General features: G+C 34.1%; 1 protein-coding gene across 1 annotated transcript; it reads right to left on the bottom strand.

Moving 5' to 3' along the window:
* Positions 1 to 13,829: 13,829 nt before the first annotated feature.
* On the bottom strand, positions 13,830 to 23,727 carry LOC129221473 (uncharacterized). Its single transcript, XM_054855953.1, has 4 exons — positions 23,552 to 23,727; positions 18,304 to 18,505; positions 14,726 to 14,896; positions 13,830 to 14,064 (listed from the first exon to the last, which is right to left on the bottom strand). Exons 2-4 carry the CDS (start codon positions 18,446 to 18,448, stop codon positions 13,949 to 13,951), a joined length of 432 nt encoding a protein of 143 aa, XP_054711928.1. The 5' UTR covers positions 18,449 to 18,505; positions 23,552 to 23,727; the 3' UTR covers positions 13,830 to 13,948.
* Positions 23,728 to 26,510: the final 2,783 nt, after the last annotated feature.

Genomic DNA, 26,510 nt, shown 5'->3' with positions numbered 1-26,510 from the left:
AAACTAGTGCTACAAGAAATACACGCGAGGAGAAACGCTAACAAAATGGTAGAAAAAAATGCACGGACAAGTTATTTTGAAAGTGAAAACAATGTTTTATAAAAATCAGAAATTTCTGAAGGAGGTCCAAATCAAGACGAAGTTTTGACGGAAACAGCAATATGAATGTTTCTGCTGCGAGTTTATATGCACATCCAAACTGTATAAGTTCTTATATTCGAAAGCATGAGCGAGAAACCAACACACAGTCTGCGCAACATCTATCCTTAAAATTTGAACTGTTTAAAAAGGAAAAAGAAATATTAAAGCCTCTTAAATTCTGGGCATGGATTTATTCTTTCAGAAATAAAAGAATTAATGCTCAATGTAGATGAAAATGCATTGGTTTATATTAATGAAATAGAATTATTTCTCGTAACAACGTAAAGCATTCTTTTGTGTGCTTCCGAAAGAAATAATGAATCTTTGTTGGTTTTTTCTAGACATACATCTCCAAAAGTACTTGCTGCTGCTTGTAGCTCACAAGAAGACGTGAAGAGAAGTTCTGCTAAGCGAGTAAAGATGGTTCAGGATGCTCTTGGCTCAAAGGATGAGGAAAAAAGTCAAATAATGATTCAATCGCTAAGCACAACTATTGAAAGCTTTAAAACAGAGATTGAGTTTTTGTTAAAGGATGTAGTGACAAATCGGAACTTTGCAGGTATTGGGAAGTGTTTCGTTCACTGGTATCACTTGTAAAACACTTCATTATTGATGATCACGAAGAAAATTACAAATTATACGATCAGAATGTTGAATTACTCTTTCCAATCTTTCGTATATTTGATTGCATCATTTATCCACTATATGCAACATGGTACTTAGAGGATACGGACGCTAGAAAATGAGTATCCCTACCTGTAGGAAAAATTCCCTCAATGTAAATTTGTTGTTAAAAAATAGAATGGTAAATTCAATTCATTGAAACCAGAGGTGAAGTTGGGAGAAACGATTCAACGGTCACAGAAAAGTGCCGGAGAAATTGCAAGGCAGACGAGAAAAAGTATGTTGCCGAGTGGCATTTTGAGTATCATGAAATTTTAATGATATGCAATGTGTTTCGTGGTCTTACTAGTTCTCACTTAATGGATCACTGTGAGAGTGTCCCGCATCATTTTTTTTATAGGCAATTGTAGCCAGTATTTCGATGAAAATGTCAAAAGACTTGTTGATTTTCAACATATAAATCCCTATGAGATTTCTGAAACAGGGCAACTTGACAGCTTTCTCACTAAACAACTTGTGAATGGTAGTGTCAAGATTCGCCTTCTCAGCACCATGAATATCATGAATCATTGATTAGAACAGTACCGCCAGTTTAAACTGGATACAGTTTGTTTCAAAAATTGTCTGATTTACTTTCGAAAGTCAACCTACCATGCACAGAGTTCTTCATAAAATATCACTTCTAAGCTAATGGAAAAGAATCAACTTTAACAAGAGTGCAGAGACATGGAAATAGCGAAAGAAAGGGGAGAATGCATTAAAATATTTTAGCTCACGACTTGTTTCCAACGAACAGATTATGTGATGGTCATGGGCGTGCACAGAAATTTTGGGGCCCGTCACAAATGACTTTTCCGGGCCCCCTTCCATATTATTTACCCATATATTTCACTCCTAGTTTTAAAAATATTGGGCCCCCTTCAGGCTCAGGCCCGGGTCAACAGGATTCTCTTCTCCCGCTCCCCCTTTTCACGCCCCTGGTGATGGTGATTCACCTACCAAGCTAGATTACAGAAATATCTGTTGCCAGAACATTTTTTAATTAGCAAAGTATCCCCTATAAAAACTGCACTCGTTAGATATTTCATGTCACAAGTCCGCTAAATAAAGAAAACTTTTGACAAAGTTATCAGCAATGTTCTGCGCGGATTCATTTCTGTATGCTCTTTTCATGAACTTCATGTTGTGTTCGATAGTTATTTGCAGCATTTTGTGAAGTACTCTTAAAGGATGAGAAGAGAACCAACTAAGGGCACAACAAACCTTGCTGTAATTGACAGAAAAACACTAGTATCTATGCAGGTAGAAAATTTCTGGTCTTCAGTATCAAATAAGAAAAACTTACAGTAACTAGCACGCAAGGAAATAGCAGAAATGTCCAAAAATGTTACATTTTCAGCTATTTCTTGCGGTTTAACAGTTAATGAACAAGCAATCTGTAATACTTTTCATAGGAGATTTGAGACAGATCATTGAAGAGCTTAATTAGATTTATAAGATGCAGATCTATGAATTATTCCACGCATAGACTGGGCTGATAAAAATGGTTCAAAAAGAGTGGTTGCGGCATCAAATGATGCAGACGTCCGTCGTAGTGCAATAACATGCAATGCAAAAACAGATCGTAACCTTTTTTTTTAAGTAAATAATCTTGTATTTTTCGTTTATAGTGTTGTTGAAGAAACATGTATGTGATAAATACGTGTTTAAAATGAACATTTTGGATTATTTATTAATTTTAACACTTTTTAGTAATCAGAATATTCAACATCAAATGTCAGAGATATCTACACGTAAAATTGTAGAAACAGCTAGAGCGGCTTTTATGACATAATTAATACATTAATTGACTTCCTAGACTCCAAAAACTGCAGTTCAAATTTAAAAGTAAAGTTGTAGGTACGCCAGTTGCGAAAAACGTAATGAGCAAATGAACCAAAATGGCCGCTTTCTTTGATGGCCTGTAAAATTATTTCGCGCAGGATTTAACATGTCTACCCAAGATATTCTCGCATTAGAACACCTACAGATCAAGATTCTAAAGAGAAAATCTCTGAACCTAAAAATTTTTCCGGGACTATATTGTGGGGCCAGGACTAGTAGGGCCACAGTGGTACAGCTGAATAATCACTGTATTTTTACTTAAAGTTTGAAAATAAGTATTTTTAGCTCAAAACAAAAACAAAATTTTATTTAGTCACAGTCGAGGAAAAAAAAGTGGCAGCCTTCTGAGTTGTTTTCACGCTAATATAAAATGACATCGTGCAAACGATATATTTTGGACATAAATTTTCTATTCTATTAGGCTTAATTATGCTTTTTAATTTTTTCCGGTAATTTTACGGCCTTTTTTTTTTTTTGCTATTCGAAGGAAATGAATAAACCCTATAGATATTTTTAGAGGGCTTTCGAATGGCGCCAAAATTGAACTGGTCGGATTCGGGTAATTATTTTGGGTAGAAAGAGCCATTTAATGCCATTTTCGGGTCCTAAAATTAAATTCCGAACGGTTCGGTTCTTTTTGGCGTTCGAAAACCCCACTACGTTCCTTCTCGGGTGCCCAAGTACCTCCCTGCCAAATTTGGTCGGGATCCGACGTTAACTGGGGATTTGTATAGGGAACACACACACACACACACACACACACACATACATATATATATATATATATATATATATATATATATATATATATATATATATATATATATATATATATATATATATATATATATATATATATATATATATTCTGTTTTGTTTGTATAGATTCTTAATTTCTTGAGAAATGCTTGGTGAAGTTCGAATCTCGGGGTTTTTGAATTTTATAATGTATTTGTTCATTTTTTAAATTTTTTTCTCCGTTACCCGGCACTGCCTGTGTCAGTAATAATTGTGAGAAAGAATCTCTACTTTTATCCGTTTTTTTTTTTTTCTTTTATAACTGAAAGAACTCCAAACACACTGCTTTGACGTGATTAAAAATCGAACTGCTTCCTTACCCATAAAAGCAAAATAGCAATAAGTATAAATAACAAAATGGTATTCAGTTAGAAACGAAAACACAACATTTAAGCATATAAAAATTTGAAGAATTTCCAAAATATGAACTAACAAAAACAAAGATCACTAAAAATACCTTGCGCTTAATTTAATTAAATAGTACACACATACAAAAAAGGGCTCTCTATTTTGTTTTCCCAAGTGTGCAAAAAGTAAAGTTTCCAAATATTTTAATTACTTTAAATTCATGTTTGCTTCCGGAGAAGCCTTGATTCAAAATTTTCATTATGTTTACTATTAATATTGCTGTTACAAAAATTGCTACGAATTTTTGCAACAATGTGTTTTATATTTAATCATTCAATGGGGAAATTACATGAAATTTACTGTTTTCCATCATAACTTTTTTATACTAAGATTTTTAGAAATAAATTATAGCCCATGTTGCTTCCTGATAATGTAGCTATCTGTGGTGAAAAAATGGTTAAAATCGGTCCAGTAGTTTTGAAGTTTACCCCGGACCACAGAGTAAAGAAATTTACACAGAGGTCCCGTCTATGGTAAAAAGGAGATGAAATGGAAGCCGGAATTATGGGATACAGCGGTGCAATGATGAGCGGGGTTATGATAACATGGTCGCTTCGTGAGAATGGTTTTCACCAATCTCACAAAGAAACCGAATCAACTAGCTGTCGGATTATTTTGCATTTTAATTCATGTTTTAATGCGATCTCAAAAACATGCTTCATAAAGTTGCAAAAGTATCTAAGTTTAATTTAACTACCAACTGAAATCCAGTAATGGAATGTTTTGAATCGAAATGCATTTCAAGATATTTAGCAAGAAGTTAAGGATCTTGGGATGCAGCGGAACAACTTCCGGCTTCAATTTCTTAGTATAGCGGGGCCTCTCTATGCAATTTCTTTACTGTATGCCCCGGACATCCTTACATACAGAAGTAGCCATTTAAGTATATAGATGAGGATTAAAATCCTAATAAAGCAATAAATGTCATGCTTGCTCCAAAGAAGCCTTGATTCAAAATTTTCATTATGATTACTATTAATATTGCTGTTATAAATCAACGAAGTTTTGTAACAATGGGTTTTGTATTTAATCATTCAATGGGGGAAATTACATGAAATTTCCTGTTTTCCACAATAACTTTTTTAAACTAAGTTTTTTAGAAATAAATTATAGCCTATGTTGCTTCCTGATAATGTAGTTATTATCTGTGGTGAAAAATTGGTTAAAATATTTCCAGTCGTTTTGAAATTTACCACGGACATCCTTACATACAGAAATAGCCATTTATGTATATAGATTAAAGTATTGGTGTATTTTTAGGTTGAATTTATTAAGTTATTATACAGATATGAACGAGTCGTTATATCTGTGTTCATTAATTGTAAATAATTAAATGTTTACAAAATACGTATCTGTTTACAAAAAGAATGTTTCAAGAAAGAAATTTTAGAACCATCCAATTTAAACATTAATCCATTCAAATCAAGTTCAAGATTTTAAAAGAGTTAATTAAATGATAACTCATAATTCTAGTTTTATTCTGGCGAATTTTAAAAAAAAATAATTAAAATGTCGCATTATTAAGGGGGCCATAAATCCTGCTTTGATCGCGGCAATCCCATTTTCAGGCAGCCAGTCCCGTTTTTCCCACACATTGTATTGGGAAGCAGAAATGTCTGAAAGTTAGAAATCAAATCGAGAAAACTGAAAAAAGAAAGAAAAGGGTTAGAGCCTTGAGCACAGATGATAAAATATAGAGCGGCGATCAAGTTAGTCACATAAGTGAAAAACCGACAGTAATCATGCAATCAAGCACAGTAAGCATAACCACGTGATTAGTAGATCAGTATGTAGAAAATGATTACCATATCCGGTAAAAAAATTAACCTATTAGGTTTTTTTTCAAAAATCACACACTTGATAAATTAAAAGAATATCAAAGTAAGAATTATGTCAGCTAAAAAGTTTTGTGAGTAAAATTACGGGAAATTTATTGCAAATATTCATATGGGGTTATACATTTGAAACTTTTCAAATTATCGTAAACTGGCGGAGCTTTCACAAGTGTCGGTTATTTTTGGCTAATTTTAAGTAGTTTTGGCTCTTTTCCAAACGTTTCATCTGACAACACTGGTCTGAGAGACGAAAATCGAAAACAGAACCCTTTTCTTTGTCAAAGTTTTCAGATTAGGTTTAATTATGGTAACAGTAATCGATTAAGTGTATTATTATAAGTGTGTCTATTGAAATATGAATTAATCTGTTCATTTCTGTTTTTGTAATAAGTACATTTTTTTTAGGGTTTTTTTAATGCTCAGCATTTTGTTGCCTTAAATTCAAAAGCGCACCGTTTTGAGGAAAAAAATTCCGGTCACTTTCGCATGCTGCATAATTTAACTACCTTTTCCAAAATTAAAATTGAATTACTATAAAAAGAATGTTGTCGTTTTTTTAGTAAATATCGTAATCAATGCATCTCTTTAAAACTGAAATTGTTAAAGTTGTTCGACGGCACAGTAATATAAGCACAAATGAATGTTCGTTATTTCTGAAGGTTTTACTGCGGAGCCAATCATAACAAAGAATACTCCAAAAGAAATGAAAAGGTGCCTTAGAAAGAGGAGGTTTATAAATTCTTTCGGTGATCAATTCAGACAGTAGAAGGGTGAAAAGAATTCCAGAACGATGAATTTTAAAAGAAAGAAACAAGTTAGAAGTGAAGTGAAAGAAACGTGACAACTTTAACGATGAGATATGCAGTGAAATGATTGAATCATTCTTGGACAAACATTTGATTCTTGCGAAGAACTTTTTTTTTCAAATTGAACCCGGAGGTATTTATAGAAATGGAAGACCTTACTATTATCCATTATTATTATCTAAAGCATTTTTCAGTAATTTAAGGTTTTTATGCATCAATATTTTCTGTTACAAACAGTTTTTATTCTGTTGATTTCTTTAATTAATGTGTTACGGAAAACTTGTCGTGAAACTCAATGTCTTAAGAAAAGTTTCTTGGTAATTTATGTTTTCCCTGAATATTTTTGTACTGTTTTCGTTTCTAAAAGCTTAATGTTTACACCTACAGCGCATATTTGGTTAATTTTTACATCGATAAATTCGTCGAAAATTTTAAAAAATTTTTGAACCATGAAAATTCTTCGTAACATATTTATTAATGAAATCAACAGAATAAAAACTGTTTTTAACAGAAAAGATTTTGTTTATAAAAACCTTAAATTACTGAAAAATGTTTTAGGTGATAATAATGTTCCTTCTCATTTTTATTTACGCTATTAGAGAAGCAAGGAATTCCTCACTAGAGTGAAGTATAACGCAACTGTATATTTGCAGAAAGGTCACCTACGTTATAAAAGTCTGATAGGATATTCTCTCCTGGAAGCATATAAGCTACCTTTACTCCTGTTCGGTCATAGGAAAATTTCAGGCCCTCTCATTGGCTTATTCGAGTGTCAATCAAAGCTTCAAAGCTGTGACGTACTGCAATGTTGATAGTCGTCTCTCGCAGTGTTTCCTGTTTGTAAGCTGCTAAATACAAATAAGCATTTGCAAATGAGATCTTTAATTGAATGTTACTGACAAAAGCAGCATTATTATTTCCAATCAATTTCATCTTTTGCAAAGCAAATCAAAGCTGCCTTTGAGAAACTATGCTTCGAAATAAAAATAGGTGGCGCCATCTTTAAGCAAAAAATGCATGTTTTACGACATCGTTTTAATTTAAATCGAAGTTATTTTTAAAATAATTCTCACGGTAAATTATTTTGTTGATGGAAAAGCAAATTCCCCAATTTTTCATATTCTAAATGATATTTAATGCAATTTAAACAGCTCTTCTTAAAGAAATGATTACCATTTAAGTTAATAACAAATACTTATTTTGAATAATTTTATACATGCTAATTTCTAATATAATTTGCTCTTGTGCATATAAAATAAATTGTTAATCGTATAACTTTTCTTTCTCGTTGCTATATCTATTGTTTCACATTGTATCTGGCTGATATATTATGTACATCTGTTTTACAATATTTACTTCATTTTTATGTGAGTTCAATATGAATAAATTATGATTAGTTCCCCGTTGGTTTTCAAGTACATGTGACTGGACTAGAAAGCCATGGTATTATTAAAGTAATAATTCTTCCACATCATATGAAGAGAAATTGCATTTTCATAAAACAGTTTCAAAACGATTCAGAACCAAAGAAGTTTTGTAACACACACACACACACTTTTATTGATAAAATACGTACGTCAAGGAAAATAATGCAAATTATGAAAGTATGCTTACCCTAATTTTCAACTTCTCAAGCTCTACGAGAAACACAGAGTTGTAAAGCAGCTTGTTTCAAAGACAACTTAAAGTTTCGACACTTTTCAAAAAAAAAAAAGAAATATTTTCACAAGATTTTAAATTCAATTTTTTTAATACTTTAAAAAAAAATTCAATCAATGTATGATATTTAATGTATTTGAATGATTACATTCAAATGGTTTCAGAACTGTTCATGAAACCACGAAGGTCGTATCAGCAGTACAGCAAAAAAAAAAATAATAATAATAATAATAAAAAGGAAAACTTTTTTGCTAATTTTGCTGAAAATATTTAGCAGCTGCTGATCTCTTCATGGGCCCAATCTAAAATATTTAGTTGTATTTATTACAATACATTAAAAGTCATACATTGATTTCAAAATTGTCTCAAAAATGGTTGAGTTTCCAAGTTTTAGAATTTTGTGAAACTTTTTTTGCCCAAAATGTTTTTAAGTTAATTAGTAAATGCAACTGCATGAAATTCTCTTGAATTGCCTTATCAACTGTGCGTGATAAATTTTTTTCAAAATAATAAATGAATCTAAGGTGTCAAAGGGTGCGATTTCTGAAAGTTTGACTTGAAAGTGATTTGACTTGAAATAACAGATATATAATTTTACATTAAAAAACATTGCTTTTTAGTGTTATTTTCAATTATTTCATTCAAGTGTTTAAATTGCCTATTCCTTTTTACATAACTTTAAATATTATGAAGAATATTAAAAGATAAAGAATTCGCTGCTTAATTTTAAAATATTACATTGAGAATTAGTTGACAAATGAGCTCCAATAGTACCTTCTTCAAAAGCGTCATTTTTTGCTTAAAGATAATGCTATTTATTCGTTTAATTATGTATTTTACCTGTTTTTTTTTTTTTTTTAAGCAGATCATTATTTTATTTTATGAGTTATGAAATTAATATGAGAAAAGAAGGATGTGTTCGCAAGACTCGCTCAATATTCAATTGGAAGTCTTATTCTCGGATACTAACTCATATTCAATAGAAATTAGCTATAAATAAACTGGCACAAGAAAAAATTATATTAAAAATTATTATGTATTTAATTATTCACTAGAAGTATTTATTATAGTAACTCAAATGGTGATCATTTCTTTAAGAAGAGCTGTTAAAATTGCATTAAATATCATTAAGAATATAAAAAATTGCGGAATTCGCTTTTCCATCAACAAAATAATTTACCGTGAGAATTATTTTAAAAAATAACCTCAATTTAAATTAAAACGATGTCGTAAAACATACATTTTTTGCTTAAAGATGTCGCCACTTATTTTTATTTCGAAGTATAACTTCTCAATAAAAGTTTTCATTTGTTTTGCAAAGGATGAAATTGATTGGAAATAACAATGCTGCTTTTGTCAGCAACATTCAATTAAAGATCTCATTTGCAAATGCTTATTCGTATTTAGCAGATTACAAACATGAAACATTGCAAGAGACGACTAGCAACATTGCAGTACGTCACAGCTTAGATGCTTTGATTGACACTCGGATAAGCCAATGAGAGGGCCTGAAATTTTCCTATTACCGAACAGGAGTAAAGGTAGCTTATATGCCTCCTGGAAATATCTAATGTAGTTTTCGCTGTTTTGCTTTTTGCTGTTAATTTTTTTTAAAATAATTTTTGGACTAAATGGGAAAACACCATTTACGCTTACCGACTTTCTCAACTGGGAATTTTTCTTGACTGAACTGCTACTTTTTTTTTGTTACTCTTATGTTCGTGTTTTAAGGCTCTCGAGAAAAGTTGCATGTTTTTGGTAACTTCCCACATTCCTCACAGAAAGAGCCTTGTGAAGTACGGGGTTAATCTTCCTCCTTGTGTTGACAGACGGAGATTCCCAAAAAAATGGTCAAAGTGGATTCAACTAGCCACAAAATGTGTTAATAGGGAAGTTTTCGATTTTTCAATTTTATTTTTATATGATAAAGTAACATGTATGAACATCATAGGTGAAAAATTTTTTGCGATACGATAAGTAGTTTTTTTTAAAATTAATTTTTAAAGTCCAAGCTATTGTGACGTCAAATGGCACAGGAAGTGACGTCATGCGCTCTTCCGCCGCGGGAGAAGCCGAAGGACGCGCAGTTGGCTTCGAAGACGAAAAACGAAACGTAAGGCTTACCTCCTCGCGTTTAACTCCTCGCGTTTCTGGATCATTAAACCTCTCATCCTCTCGGAAATATTCGAATACCATCATTGATGTTACTGGAGGAAGATTATTAGATTGTGCTTTAACGAATCCGGCCTCCATAGTGTGTTCAAAAGGATTATTGAATTTCTTAAAAATAAAAATATCAGCGCGCTCAAAATGTCCGTAGCGAAAACAAGGGATCTTCGGCGGAAGGCTGCCCATTAGTGCCCTGTGACGCAAGCTCGTGACGTTTCAGAAGAGCGCACTTTTGCGCGTGGATTTTTAAAAATTCATAAAAAATCAATCACGGTGTTTTAAAATTCGGCGATGGTGAATTTTTTAGTTTTGGGGGTCAATTAACAATATCCAATAGTCAAAATATGAACATTTAATAGGTTGCAACTTCCTTATTCGTCAAAAGTCGAAATTTTAAAAACTTTCAAATTCAATGCTTTTTTTTATATTTTGGATACAGAAAGAAGTAAAAATAAAGCATTAACTGATTATCTGAAAATTCAGAATTAGCAAACGCAAACCGTAGTTATAGGTTAATTGTAGCATCTATACATGGTGTTTCAGCTACCTGTTTCAAAACTCCAAAGAAGGTTAGGGTGCATCGTGACATCTGAAAATCATACCGCAATGTGGGGTCAGAAATGCTTTCCCTACGCGAGAAATTTTTGGTAAACCGGGAGTATTCCAGACTGTTCCGAGGTCCATGCGCCGAAGATGTGAGGTGTGCATTGTAACCAGTTGAAAAAAGTTCGAACACTTATTTGGACCCATGTACCTTTTGCTTTTTGACATATTATTACTAATATTGTTTACTAACGTTCTCTTTTCTTTACGATGCTTCTGTGTACATCACCGCTTCAGAAAAGCATTTCTGACCCCACATTGCTACATGATTTCGAGTTGTCACGATGTATTCTACCCCTCTTAGAAGTTCTGAAACAGTTAACTGAAACACTCTGTATAATAAGGGTTTCTTCTTCTTCAGGCAACCTGCCTCGTACAAATGCATTAAGCTTTTTTATTTCATTTTTTTTTTTTTTTTACAATAGCATCATTTTTCAGTTCAAACGTTCGAACATTACCTGCCCCTGTATATCCCTTTCAGACGAAATTTTGAAATACTTAACCAAAAGTGTTTTTATTTGGTAAACAGTGTACTATGGTAAAGAACATCTTATAGACATAATTTCAAGTTTATAGGTGAGAAATTAAACGAGTTATGCCACGTCCAATAATCCGGGCATATGTTATTGAAATAAATATTTCAGATAATAAAACGACGAAGCATCAAACTTCTTTGTAAAATATTCTCTAAACAATAATAAAACATAATGTAAGCATTTGAAATGATTAATATGAAATTATATATTTTTAAAAAAATCAGAAAAAAAAACTCGTTTTTGCGACGAGAATCCGTGGTTGGGAAAATGAGCCAGTCCCCTTCTCCCAACCCCTATTTCTTTATGTTGTCTATCCCAAAATGAAAAATTCTTGCACAGATAATAATAAGCAGACTGTAAAGAGTCAACTACGAAAAAAATCGAGTAATTTATTCAATTAATAAATGATTAGCAGCTGTTTAAAGTTCATGTCCGGTATACCGGACGCCACGTCTGAAAGGGATAACTTGACCGCGGAGAGACGTTGTAGAGAGTGGACAAGAGGCCATGTTAGCCTAATCGGAATCTAGGGACCCGGCCCTATTAAGAGCACGGCACTGAATCAGAGCAGTATTTGGGGGCACGGCAGTGCCCCCGCCAAGTCGAGCGCGAAGCAAACACTGCCGTACCATCTTTACTGGAACCATTTCGTCGCATTTTCAGGCCCCTATTTGAGAACCTTCTGATGAGACCAGAAAGCAGAAATTTTCGTCATCCAGTAAGCTATAATCACATACTTAAAATCCGAAATTTCAAGTCTGTAGGTCATTTAGTTCCGAAGTTAAGCGAAAGCAAAGTTTCGCATTTATGACACTCACTCACTCATGATCATCAAAATAGAACTAGTACTTCCCATAAACTCAGAGAGGTGAAATTTGGTACAGAGTTAGGGTTTGATGACTACATAAAGGGAAAACTATAAAAACTAGGCTAACCGCCTTTACAAAAAATATTCAACTTTGTGGGCCGCTTCATTTGATGTCAAAAATCGAAAGTATGAAGTATCTAATGAAGAACCCTCAGCTGGTCTCAGATATGGTAATGCCCCCTTCTACTATTGGTACATCAAAAAATCGATTGTCATTTCGAAAGTCCAGCGTAGTGGGACACATCTTCTAATTTAATCTAGCCTAGCTTTAGTCTACTCGAACATTACACAAATTAAATGTTTCTACAAAAAGAAGTGAAATCCCACCAAAAACATTCTGTAAAAAACTAGCCAAGTCTCGATGGAGCTGTTTGTTTATCTCTAAAAAGTAATGAAATCTAAACAAAGTCATGACAAGTCGAAGGTTCCTTACTGCGATTTCTTTATTGTTATAGTTAATGTTGTGTGACTTGGCCGTTAAAGGGTACACAAGGGTACAAAACCAGGTGCTCCATGACACGATTGCACCAATCTGTCGCCAGAACCACTACCCATTGACGATGGAAAATTGCCACTTGGAAAACGTGTAAACAAAATTGACTTGTACCCACTAACGTATAAAGAATGTTTAACGGCCAAGTCACACAACATTAACTATAACAATAAAGAAATCGCAGTAAGGAACCTTCGACTTGTCATGACTTTGTTTAGATTTCATTACTTTTTAGAGATAAACAAACAGCTCCATCGAGACTTGGCTAGTTTTTTACAGAATGTTTTTGGTGGGATAAGTTTTACAAGTTTTATGGAGAGAGGAGAGTCCGAAAACACAACTGACAAGGAGCCCACCTTGACTCTGGGCGGCCCCGAATGGTGAATGAGCTGGAAGCGAAAATGAACCGCTTCATTTTGTAATAGGTAGGATCAGCGAGATCGTACGAATAAAAAAACTTTAACGATTGCGCGTTCTCGCGGATCCAACCTATTACGAAATGAAGTGCTGTGTCCCCTCGCCAATTAATTCGCCAATCTCTCCGAGGTCAAGTCAAAGTGCTAAAAGTATTTTATTTAATTGTATTCACTGTACTAATCATTTATGGTTAGAAAACTACGAATGAAAAGAAAATGCTTTCAAACTCTTTAAGAATTCAACGAAAATTACCTGTAGATCCACAAGAACCATGGGTGCCCATATGCGAAATTTCAAAAGGGGGTGGGGGTCAGATAGTTTCCCCATGGTTTTAGCAGGATATTTTCCACATAGACCGATTTCAGGGCAGATTTGAGTTATTAAAATTTAACATTTTTTATAACGTATTCATTAATGGCTGGAGAAGAAATGTTTTTACATTTTCGCAAAGAAAAGAGTACTAAAGGCAAGGAAGTTTTCATTTCTAAGGCGAGGCTTGAACCGCCACTTGCTCCCCATGTGGGCGCCCCAAGAACAAAAATAAATTTTTCGATGTTTTAAAAAAGTGTTTTCTGTATCAGTGGCATATATTTATTAAAAACCGATACAATTTCTGCATGTAATGTATATAATATCTACAACGTTACATTACTTAGTGATTGAATATAATATAATATAGTACATTACTACTTAAATTATAAAACTGTTCAGAAATATTCGGCGCAGAGTTCATATTTCCTCGTGTCAAAAAAGAACACAGATGACCAGAAAAACGATCCAGCTGAAGCAATTGCTGCAAAATAGTAGCGTTGCTCATGAAATTCTAAAATAGAAAATACGATTAATACCATACAGTGAATTGTTTACTATTAGTTTTTCTATTTTAAATGAACTCCATACTAGAAAATCGCCACTGATTGGGGTGTACTTAATTTCTGGTAACTATGCAATATTTTGAAGTAAGTTACCGCCCTAAAGCCAGGGCTAAGGCAGAAATACATAAAATACACCGCCAGCTCAGTCATTCCATCCGAGGACTGCAGTTTCGTGCTTTTTAGCACTCATCAGCCCGGAATAGGAATCACATACCTTAGCTTTGCCATCAATCTTTGAGTTGAACCTCACCATTGTTGCGGTCGCTCATCTGGTTTGCTAATTCTGCATTAGCTACCAGTTTGTTTGGCTCTCTTGGCTCCCTTAAAAGATTTTTCGCCGCCAGCTCATGTGATTCCTATTCCAGGCTGATGAGTGCTAAAAAGCCCGAAACTGCAGTCCTCGGATGGAATGACTGAGCTGGCGGTGTATTTTATGTAACTATGCAATACTTTAGGAGTTCTTCGTTAATTTGTGTTAATAAATATACTATAGTACTCTTAAAGCATGAGTGGGATACTAAAACCAGAGGCAGTATGTATCAAATTTGACCTAAATGACTACTTTAATTATAAAAAAAAAATCATTAATAAATAATGGTTTAAACTTACTTTCTTCTCTAATTGCAGCTATAATTGTATACGTCACGGTGCACACAAGTCCAACAAGGGAAAGCATAAGAGCGACGAACTTTATGATGGTGAAAGTCAACTTCGTGAACTTCTGCAGCTTATCTTGTAACATGTGAAAATTGAAGTACAGCACAGAAAAGCAGGTTACATCTAAAACGAATATGAAAATTTAACAGAACGAAAGTAAATCTTTGCTCCCTAAAATTATTTTTTTGCATCGACTCACCCTATTTGCATGTAATTATTGCAGAGATTATAACGCAACTTTGCAGCATAACAATGTTCTTATTTTTTCGTGAGTTCATTTTTTTAAATAGTACTTTTTTAAAATATTTTCGAAGTTAATTTTAAAAATATACATTATGTAAACTCTATTACACTTTTTACTTCCTTTTACAAAAAAAGGAAGTATTATATTTGCGAAAAAAATTCACTCAAAAATCGGCCTTAATTTCCATTTTGCTAACCTCCGAATTAATGTTGAATTTTTTTTTTCAACTCGACCACACGCGGATAAGTGCTTAAGAACGTATGAACACCCGAAATATCCATTTTGACATTCCCCGAGTTAATTACAACGACTTTTCTTGTGACTTCCGTATGTACGTATGTATGTATGTGCGGATGTGCGTATGTATGTCGCATAACTCAAGAACGGTATGTCCTACAAAGTTGAAATTTGATACGTAGACTCCTAGTGGGGTCTAGTTGTGCACCTTCCCTTTTGGTTGCATTCGAGTGTTTCTAAAGGGGTCTTTTGCCCTTTTTTTGGGGGAAAATCATTGTTAATTTCGATGTATACTCAAGTGGTGTTATAATTTTGCGGACACTTGGCGATATATCGCCAATCTTTTGGTCGCCAAGTTTTGTCGCCAACTTGGCGACAAATTTGGCGATTTTTTCGTTTTTAAATCTGGTTTTAATTTGGCCACTGGTGGTGATATTTAGAGAGTAAACTATTGAATCATATTAAAATTGCCAATAATGGGAAAATGACATTAAAATTGGAGTAAAGGGAAGTCATGTGATGCACACATCAGCTCGTTTTTTTTTTGTGTTTTTTTTTTTTAATTTCCAATGCAGCAGCGTTTTGGACATTATACTAACGCTATACAGAAATCGTGTAAGTGATTATATACATATGCAAACAAGACTTTTAGAAAAGAGCACAAAATATAAGAACAACAAATTAAAATTAAGAAATCAAGTAAACAAATTGGTTAAACAGTTTCTCGCCTCTCAATACGAGAAAAAATACATGCCTTCTCAAGGGCTGGACTTATGCAAAATAATAATTAAAAGTAATAAATTGTTATTTTTACAACGATTAATGACCTCACAGGATATGTAACAGCTATTATTGCAATTAGGGTACTTTGTTAGTTTTAAAACCTATTATATGTTGGATTCAAAATGAAAAGTCTCTTTTCAGTCTACTTTCCATAAAAAAAAATAGTTAAAAATAGTTACTACAAGGATTTTTTTTCATAAAGTAGGGGAATGTGAGGCAAAGTGAAATAACGGAGGAAAGTGAAATGGTGAAATATTTACTCTGCTTTTAGCGCCACCTAGCTTGTTTTATTTCAATTGTGTATTAACACATATAGTCTATTCCAGTCAATAAAAAAATACCTCTGAATATTTAAGAATGTGATAATACAAGCAATTTTCAAAAATGAATTATTTACTCATATTATGATATTTTGTTGTAAGTCAAAAATTATTTTTGTTGTTATTGAATGATAAAATTCTTATTATTAACGTTTTAAGTATTAATTGAGACCTAATTATATTCAGTGCAGTGTTTATTTGCTTGATATCAGGCTTATTTGTATTTAAAATGCTTTGTATAGTTTCCCAAGAGCAAAGTGGATAGGGCAAAGTGAAATCGTTCATTTCATTTACTTATTCAATATTTTATCAAATCACTTACGTATTCATTTATTAATTATTTAATTTCCATTCCTTCATTTAATAATCCAATAATTTCCCTATATTTATTCATTCATTCACTAATTTTCTTATTCATTCACTATTTTATTAACTGATTTATTTTTCTCATTTATTACCTTACTCATTTATTTATTTATTCATTGTTTCATTTCCTTTTCATCTGTTTATTCACTCTTTTATTTACTCATTTATTTGATAAGAGATATCTTTAATGATTGAGTAGAAAATATTTCATTAGAAAATATTTTATTTTTCGCTTTTCCCCATAAAAGAAAAGTGAAAATTTTCGTTTTTTTTTTTTTTTTTTTTTTTTTGAAAGTGCGAATTTATTATCAAAAATTAAAAATACTGTTTCAATGCAAGTTTTATTATAAAATATATTATTTCTTCTTTATGTACAATAATTTTCAGAAAAAAATTAAAAATTGTTCATTTTGAAAAAAGTAAGATGTCTTTTAACTATTTAACTTTGCCCCACATTATCCTACTTGTATTCAAAATCTAGATTTGTTTTTTCTTACTCAATAAGTTTGAGTAAAAATCAACCATACCAACTAAGATAACCTATTTTATATCAGACTAGAAGATTTTTCCAAATTTCTTAATCTTTTCGGAACAAAAACATTGTGAAATGCCCGACTGAAATTTTAAAATACGTACTTATTTATATTTTTTGACACTAAAATTTAAACTAATCAGAAGTAAATTCCAACACTTTTAACTTTTACACAATGAAATGACATAAGGGAAAAGACTCGATTAACTATCAATAGTTGATTTTATTTCATTCAGATTTTAATAAATCCGGAGGCAGAAAGAAGCAAAAGGATGAAATGATAAAATTAAAAATTTGGAGATAACCCGTGCAAATGGTAAGAGAACCTCTCCTCTGCGTTGGGGGAAGAGATACTTCAAGTTGTCCTGGTAGGTAATACTATATAGCATAATTCAGAAATAAATTCAATGAAAGGCTACCTAGGACCAGAATTTTAAAAGCGTTTTACTCAAACTTTAAAGAGTTCACTTACGGCCCCTTGCTTCTCATTGCCGCCATTAAAACCCTTTCAGACGTGGCGTCTGGTATACCGGACATGAACTTTAGACAGCTGCTAATCATTTATTAATTGAATAAATTACTCGATTTTTTTCGTAGTTAACTCTTTACAGTTTGCTTATTATTATCTGTCCAAGAATTTTTCATTTTGAGATTGACAACATTAAGAAGAAATCGTTTTCCCAACCACGGATTCTCGTCGCAAAATTGAGGGGGGGGGGGGTTTCTTATTTTTTAAAAATATATAATCTTTCATTAATCATTTCAAATGCTTATATTATGTTTTATTATTGTTTAGAGAATATTTTACAATGAAGTTTGTTTGATGTTTCGTTGTTTTATTGTCTAAAATATGTATTTCAATAACATACGCCCGGATTATTGGACGTGGCATAACTCTTTTAATTTCTCACCTATAAACTTGAAATTTTGTCTATAAAATGCTCTTTACCATAGTACACTGTCTACAAAATAAAAACATTTTTGGTTAAGTATTTCAAAATTCCGTCTGAAAGGGAATTTATTGCACTACAATACTATTGCTCCTTACCTAGAAGGAAACACCATATAGAAGCATTCCAATTATCGCCAATGACGAAATAGAAAAATCCAGTCGTCGCAATCGCAAGAAAAATAATAGCACCAGTTAATTTGTTGATTAGTAGGTTTCTCTCAATCACACTTAGCTTAAGCATCCTTTCGGGAAACTCTTATGCTGTTTTCGGCTCGAACAGCAGCGACTAAAAAAGAAACTGCAAAAAGAAAAGCGAGTTTAGTTGACGAAGGAAAATGCCCATACATATTGTAGCAATGTTAATTGCTATGTTTAGTTATTTTTAGCAATGAACAATTTAAAGTTTTTTGTGGGGACAACTTTTTTTCAGCTGGTGTTGTATATAAATTTATCACTGTCTTTTTCACGTGAAAACATATTTTAAACTAATTGATTAGCTAAACTTAATTATTGCTAATCATTATATGAACCTTCAAGTAAATTTATTACTGTTTACTATGGAGTTTTAAAAATATTTTTTCTATTTTTCCGAGTTAGTTTTAAGGTAGGTGACGGGACATTTTTAAACGCAATATGTAGGGGCACATCTGAACAGTTCTCGTATCCTCTCAGTAATATTATTATTATTGTAGGATACTAAAGGCGTTAAATAATTTGCATTAATAATTATTATTTTTCTACACTCAGTTTGTAAATTTATCGTTATTTATTATTATTGAATATTTATTTATTTATCTTTTTTTTTTTTTTTTGTTACCAAATAGGTAATCAACAATGAAGTATTATACAATACTGACAGGGAATAAAAAGACGCAAAATATTTTTATTTAATTAGAAACTGACATTTAAAATCATTTTAAATACATTATCGCTCTATATGAAGCTTAAAAGCAACATATAATAAAAATAATCTTTATATAACAATTTTTACTACGTAGTTATATTTTTTTCTTCTTCTTGGTCTATCTAGTGATCTGAACAGGCTGCGAGACTTCAAAATTTGGTAGTGAGCAGAGTTATATATTTGGGGGAAAATATATTTTTTTTAATGGCAAACTTACTGAACAATTATTAAAACTAGTTGCAAAGCCTTCAATGTAATTGGTATATACGTATATACACAGTCCAGTCACATTAATGTGACCATCAGTCAAAAGCCAGAATAACCACCTTTCGCAGAGCGGACTGCTGCGAGACGTGCAGGAAGAGAGTCAATTAGGTCCCTGAAGATGTTTTCAGGGATGTTGAGCCATGCCGACTCTAATGCCGTGGCCAGCTGCGCTAGATTACACGGTTGAGGATCCATGGCGCGAACAACTCGATCGAGATGGTCCCACAAATGCTCGATTGGGTTTAAATCAGGTGAGTTTTGCTGGTCAGGGGAGGACGGTAAACTCATCCTGGTGCTCTTCGAACCACGCACGTACACTGGCAGCTGTATGGCACCTCGCATTGTCCTGCTGGAAGATGCCATCATCCTGAGGAAAAACAACGCGCATGTAGGGGTGGACATGGTCCGCAAGGACAGATGCGTACTTGTATTGATCCATCGTGCCTTCCACAATGATCAGTGAACCCAGAGAATGCCAGGAAAACATTCCCCAGACCATAATGCTCCCGCCTCCAGCTTGGACCGTTCCGGCAATGGTTGCAGGGTGGTTCCTTTCAGAGTTTTCACGCCTTATACGCCAACGTCCATCTGTCCGATGGAGCATAAAACGCGATTCATCTGAAAACGCTACCTGTCGCCACTGAGTGGACGTCCAGCTGCTGTACTGGCGTGCAAATTCTAGCTTTCCACCCTTGGTCCGAAAGCCAATGATCATGCCCTTTTTGGACGTCGGATAAATCGCTTCGTTTCTGCATTACGCCAACGATTGAAATGTTTTCCGAAGCCCTCACACACCCTTTATATACGCTCAACTGCACTGTGCTGCCACTTGCCTTCTGTGATTGGTTATTTAACTCTGACGTGGAAAGTACGTGGTGGTCACATTAATGTGACTGGACTGTGTATTTCACTTGAAAGAGATTTTTGTTTGAAATATGATGCTTGTCCAGCATTTTTTTATCGTGTTCATATGTACCTAGGCCTATTAACATGTGGCCCTCACTAAGAGCACATGTGAACAATTAATTGAAGACATTTTTTTTAATCTCAAAAATTTTCATGACAGAAAGAAAGCAATATTCAGTCATAGGGACGTCTTTGAGCTTAGAAATTGGTTAACTTTTTTGAAAAATAAGGCAATAAAAAAAATTTGTTCACATACCACCGTTTTTACTTCCTTTTACAAAAAAGCAAGTATTGTATTCGCAAAAAAAACTTTCACTCAAAAATCGGTCTTCATTTCCATTTTGCTCGCCCCCAAATGAATATTGAGCTTTTTTTCAACGCGACCACACGTGGATATATGCCTAAGAACGTATAGACGCCTGAAGTATCCATTTTGACCATCCCCGCTTTAGTTACAACGAGTTTTCTCGTGAAGTCCGTATGTACGCATGTATGTGCGTATGTATCTCGCATAACTCAAAAACGGTTTGTCCTAGAAAGTTGAAATTTGGTACGTAGACTCCTAGTGATGTCTAGTTGTGTGCTTCCCCTTTTGGTTGGATTCGGATGTTCCAAAGAGATCTTTTACATCTTTTTAAAGTAAAATCATTGTTAATTTCAATGCAAACTCAAGTGGTATTATGATTTGTCGGACACTTGACGATATATTGCCAGTCTTTTGGCGAGATACGAAATTATCATAACGTGGAACCGTAACATGAGCACAACTCTATTGGCGAGAAAATTCACCGTACATTATTTGTAAATATACAATCGAACCAAAAGACATTTTAATTTTTCTATTACGGGCAAAACCGGTGCGGGTGCCACTAGTATACACTGCAGGCAGACGTAATGGGGGAGTATCTGAGTTATCTGAGTGATCTATAAAGCATGTTGTCTGTGTAAGATCAGTATTTCTGGCAATGAGATTGCACGCCGTATAGCAGTTAAAATCACACCGAGTTGCTGCCTCAGGGAGAAATGGCGAATAATCAATCTGTTAGACGACATCTGGATGCTTTTACCCGAGGTCGAATCACTGGGAAGTTGGAGGAAGGCCGCAGTGTGACAAGTGTGACTGCAGAGTTCGGAATTGCTCACAGCATCGTTTGACGACTTTGGAGACAATTTCAAACTACAGGAACAGCTATCCGGGGGTTCAGTAGTGGTCGTCCACGAGGAACCACACCCGCAGATGACCGGTATATTGTCTTACAGGCCAGAAGAAACAGGCGGCAGACAGCGGGAGAAATCGCTAGACACACGACACAGGCGACTGGACGACCGATATCGCGTTTTACCGTGGCCAGAAGACTGCACGGTGGTGGTCTGTTTGCACGACGCCCTATACGGTGTGTACCTCTAACGCCTGCCCATCGGAGAAGGCGTTCTCTGTGGTGCCGGGAACACCGGAATTGGAGAGAGAATGAATGGAGACGAGTACTCTTTACAGATGAGAGCAGATTCAGTCTGAGTAGCGATTCTCATCGCATACTCATCTGGAGAGAGCGGGGAAGCCGGCAATCATCCCTCGAACATCATTGAAAGGGACAAGTATGGAGGTCGCGGTGTACTCGTTTGGGGAGGCATCATGCTTGGTAGTCGTACAGACCTTCACATCTTCGACGCAGGTTCAGTCAACGGGACTCGTTATTGTAACGAGACTCTTCTTCCATATGTGCGTCCTTTTAGAGGCGCTATGGGTCCGCAGTTCCTTTTCATGGACGACAATGCACCATGTCATCGCACAGTAGCTGCCAAAGAGCTCTTAGAGAGTGAGGATATTGAACGTAGGATAGGCCGGCACGATCTCCGGATCTCAATCCCATCGAGCATGTATGGGATTTTCTAGGCAGACGCTTGGCAGCTCGTACCTTACCACCAGTAACGATTCGGGAGCTCCGATTGGCGCTGCAAGACGAATGGGCAGCAATGCCTCAACAACTCATTGACACCCTCATTCTCAGCATGGGCAGACGCTGTGAAACCTGCCCAGCAGTCGGGGGAGATCATATCCCCTACTAAAGACCGGATGTTTCTTGCTGGACACCCATCACAGGGATGTTTCGGCCTTCAGTCGCATTGCGCTCCATGCTACTTTTTCAATAAAGCTTCTTTTTATCCCTCTGATTTCTCTTTTAATAAGTGTTGCTTACATTACACATGTCCTTACGTATTGGGGATCTTACGGTATTAAATGTGTTGATTTGGAAAGCATTTGTACAAAGTTATATAGAAAAAACTGTCTCGTCCTTAATTTTTGCACACCAGTGTATATATATATAATCTAGTTTCTATTTGGCCATATTTAGAGAGTTAACCATTGAATCAAATTAAAACTGATATGTATTGGGAAATTTGTATATATTGGGAATATATAATATATTATTCCCAATATATACAAATTGGGATAATTTATTTGTATAAAACGTTTTCTTTGCTTCGGTTCGCAACAAACTTGGGGTGAAAATATTTAAAATGTTTCTTTGCTTACTCCGAGGCACTATTATAATTAAATTGGAGTAAAAGGAAGTTATGTAATGCACACATCAGCTCGTTTTTACCTATATTTGTGATGGCCAGTTGTAATAGAGAATGACTCTTCCAAACTTAATGTAAATGTTTTTCCTGGCATCTGAACGTGCAGTAAAACGGAACGTGATAAAGGAGTAAAAACACAGAACTATGATGAAACCTCAGTATACTGCAACTCAGGATTGTTGGCGCTCGTCCTTAAACAAGTTCAAATCAAACTGGTTGAAAACAAGAGAAGTCTAGGTCCTTAACCAAGTATTGATGAAACAAGAATTTTTCGAGAAGCATCGTTGTTTGTTCACACTGAGAAATAAATTTTAGCTGAAAACGCCCGCCGAACCGCGCGTTACGATGCACATTCTAGAAATCTTGATCTGCTTATCACCTTTACTGCCCTCTCCTTCTACGGATTTGATGCTTTTAATTCTTCCCCTGAGCGACTACAATTCTGCGATGGACTATACTTCGAAGTGCAAACAGGAACATTTTAAATACCTGCATTTCGTAGCTTTAAAAAGTTGTTTCAGAACATAAAACAAGATTTTTACTCCTTTAAAAATACCATTTATTTTGAAAGAGCAAAAATTTGTACTAGTTTCATGTAGCAATAACTCTGTATTTGATAGATACATAATGAGCCTGAATAAGTGTAAAAGAAATAATCCCATAACAACATATTGTCTTTCTTACCTTTAAGGTGTTGAAACGCGTAAATCGAATCTATAACTAAATGGCCCTTGTTGACAGTCGATGATTAATAACATCATGGATTTTTAGAAAATAGTTGCGATAAAACTAAACCTAAAAGTATACCTCTGTATTTCTAAGACGTTTTATTCCTGCGAGAAAACAGTCGAGATAGGTGCAATTGCTTTCAGGCAGAAAAGTGGACTGTAAACTCAAAACTGTCTTATCTGTTTCATTGTTATCACTATTCTCAACTTCTTTATTTTCCAGTAGATAATGAAGCCCGGAGACGAAAAAATGATTTCCAAAATGGTTGAGAAATATTATCGCACAACACCTTCCTTTAAATTTTTCAAGTTCCCCAATTATATATTTGTGAGAGAATGCTATAATTGTTTATGAAGAATATGTTCCTTATGCGAATTCAGTATGAAAGGCAACAATTGAATATGCATAGAAAATTTGCAGAAAAATGGGTGTTTGATAGAGCCGGTAGTAACTTCGTGGGCTTTTGAAGCGAAATATTTTATGCGGGGACTTTGAAATTCTATTCCTTAACACATTTTTGCGATTGCCATGACGTAGTTGTTTTTTAATTGTTGCCACAAGCAACGAAAAATAATAGTGAATCTAGTTCGTTTTGCTAATAAATTTAACAAATTAATTTCACGACTGAAAGTAATTTGTTAAATTTAGCAAGCATATATTTGTTCATTTTAAACTTTTCAAATAATGCAGGTTTTGGAAGATTTCTGTGATTCAAGTCAAGTAATCTGTTCAAATATGTAAGCCACATTGCTTAAGTTCAGCCTTAAAATTAGTAGTTTATTAACGTTAGTAACTGCATAATTACAATATTTTGCATTGTTTCTGTCCACAATTTAAAAGCGGATAAGAATATTGTTTAGTTTTTTCGATATAAAATTTTGTTGTTAACATAACTAAGTCAGGCGCAGAAAGAACAAGGGCGTAGCGTGAGAGAAAACGTGCAGGTGAGGTGAGAGTTCAAAATGTAAAAAAAAATAACAGATGTATGTTTCACATATATTGTGTGTCTTTACGACGCACATTTTTTTTTAATTATATGGATACCTTAAGATAAAAGATTTTTAGAAAATGCATACAATTCATTAGCATTGGCCGATGGGAAAACGTTAACACAACACAAAATACAAAGTAACACACAGTTAAATTTTTAAACAGAAAATGAACTAACTACTTTAATTAAGAACTAAAGCGGAGTGTTTTCAATCAGGGGGACGCACCTCCTTATGAATGCATAAATAAGCAGTGAACTAAACAGTCGATTTCATTTATAAATCATTGTCCTCAATCTAATTGCGATTTTTAGGGATTGTTATTCTCTTGCTAATGAGGGTTTTTCTTTTCAGATTAATGTCATTTTAGTAATGAGAAGTCTGTACCAGTGTTAAATCTAATATTGGATCTGTGTAAGTCTAATATATTTAAGACTAATATAGGGTGTCTGTGTTTTTATACATGCATCCGGCTATACGAACTATGTCGGAACATGTTGCCAGAATCTATACTTTGTGTTGTGACAAGAAAAAGTGGTATGGGCTGCTTTTGTGGAGGTTATAGTTGTTTGCTTGTTTTACAGTTCCGAACTTTTATAGTGATACCGTAATCAAGTTGCACTATTATACGTTAAAAGTTATAACTTCATAAATTACACAGACCTGAAAAATGAGGGTCATTAAAAAGTGATTGCACGGTAATGAGTGACTTTTATACTTATTTGGTGCATCTATTTCATATATGGCATCTCTTTTTCTCAATCACATAAGGATTTTCACAAAATGTGCTTTGTATATTGTAGGAGAAGATCCCCCCTCAAGTCCTACAGGCCGCCTCAACGTGGCGAGGAGTGTACCTGGGCGGAACGGGCAAAGTACGTCGGGAGAGTTTTCTCCTGGTAGGGTCACCCAAGGCGTGAAGGCCGTTCCATTATGCTCAGCTAAGGTCTGCAGGCACAGGAGCAAAGTCAGACTTCTACCTTTTTATGCTCCAGGTACTTTGTACTTTTTGTGATGTACAAATACTCCTTGATCATGATAAGTTTGCCTTTTGTGTTGGTTTGGTACTCGAGGATCTACTGAAAAGACCTGCTTCTGTCTTGAAGTTGATTAAGGCGAACAATCTCATGGATCTGATCTGATTCAGAACCGAGAGATAATTAAGAAGAAGAAGAAGAAGAGGAGAAGATCATTTTAAAATATCTGTAAGTTTATTAGTTACAAGCTAATTTATGTATCAAACAATTGGAAATGACATGCTAAATATATGTATTAGTTTTATAGTCAGCTACCTTTGTTTAATGTAGCCTGGATCCATGTGTATGTTGCTCAATGTCAATTTTTCCAAAATGGAAAAAGGACTTAAAGACCTTTTAACCATTTTCTCAAATCCTTGACTTATCCTGGTCGTCAAATTTTACACCGAAATGTGCATAATATAGGGTAACGGCACCAGTAATAGACAAGGGTCCAGTAACAGACAGTCGTAAGTTTGGATTTAAATACAGTAGAGTCTCGAAAATCCGAGTCTCAAAAGTCAGAGGTGCCGTTTAATCCGTGTGCTTTATTTATATTTTAGGCACATTTTTTTTATAAGCTAGAAAATGATTTGGATTAAAATTCTAAAATGAAAGTATTTTCTATTGTAAAGTTTCCTATTGTAAAGTTTCCTTAGCTGCACACAATAATGTAATAAAAAGGTATGGAGATGTCAATGTCAGCAATGTTCGGCATGTGGCATAAAATATTTATCGACTTCTTGAAGATAACAACTAGATACGAAAACAGACTTAAAATTAATATTGTTCTGCCATAAAGGACGAAGAAACATCTCTTTTGGAATATCAGATTGCAATCAACAAGAAAAGTGCACAACTCGATGATGTACTAGTCGTGTATGCGAAATTTTTATTTTCACTCACTAA

The sequence above is a fragment of the Uloborus diversus genome, chromosome 4, assembly GCF_026930045.1.
Source record: "Uloborus diversus isolate 005 chromosome 4, Udiv.v.3.1, whole genome shotgun sequence".
Taxonomy (NCBI): domain Eukaryota; kingdom Metazoa; phylum Arthropoda; class Arachnida; order Araneae; family Uloboridae; genus Uloborus; species Uloborus diversus.
This window is presented reverse-complemented; position numbering and strand designations above follow the sequence as displayed.

Coding starts and splice junctions, on each gene's coding strand:
- LOC129221473 (XM_054855953.1), bottom strand. CDS start 18,448: ATGCTTAAGCTAAGTGTGATTGAGAGAAACCTACTAATCAACAAATTA. Junction 14,897..18,303: donor TATATGGTGTTTCCTTCTAG/GTAAGGAGCAAT, acceptor TATTCGTTTTAG/ATGTAACCTGCTTTTCTGTG. Junction 14,065..14,725: donor AGCTGCAATTAGAGAAGAAA/GTAAGTTTAAAC, acceptor TTTCTATTTTAG/AATTTCATGAGCAACGCTAC.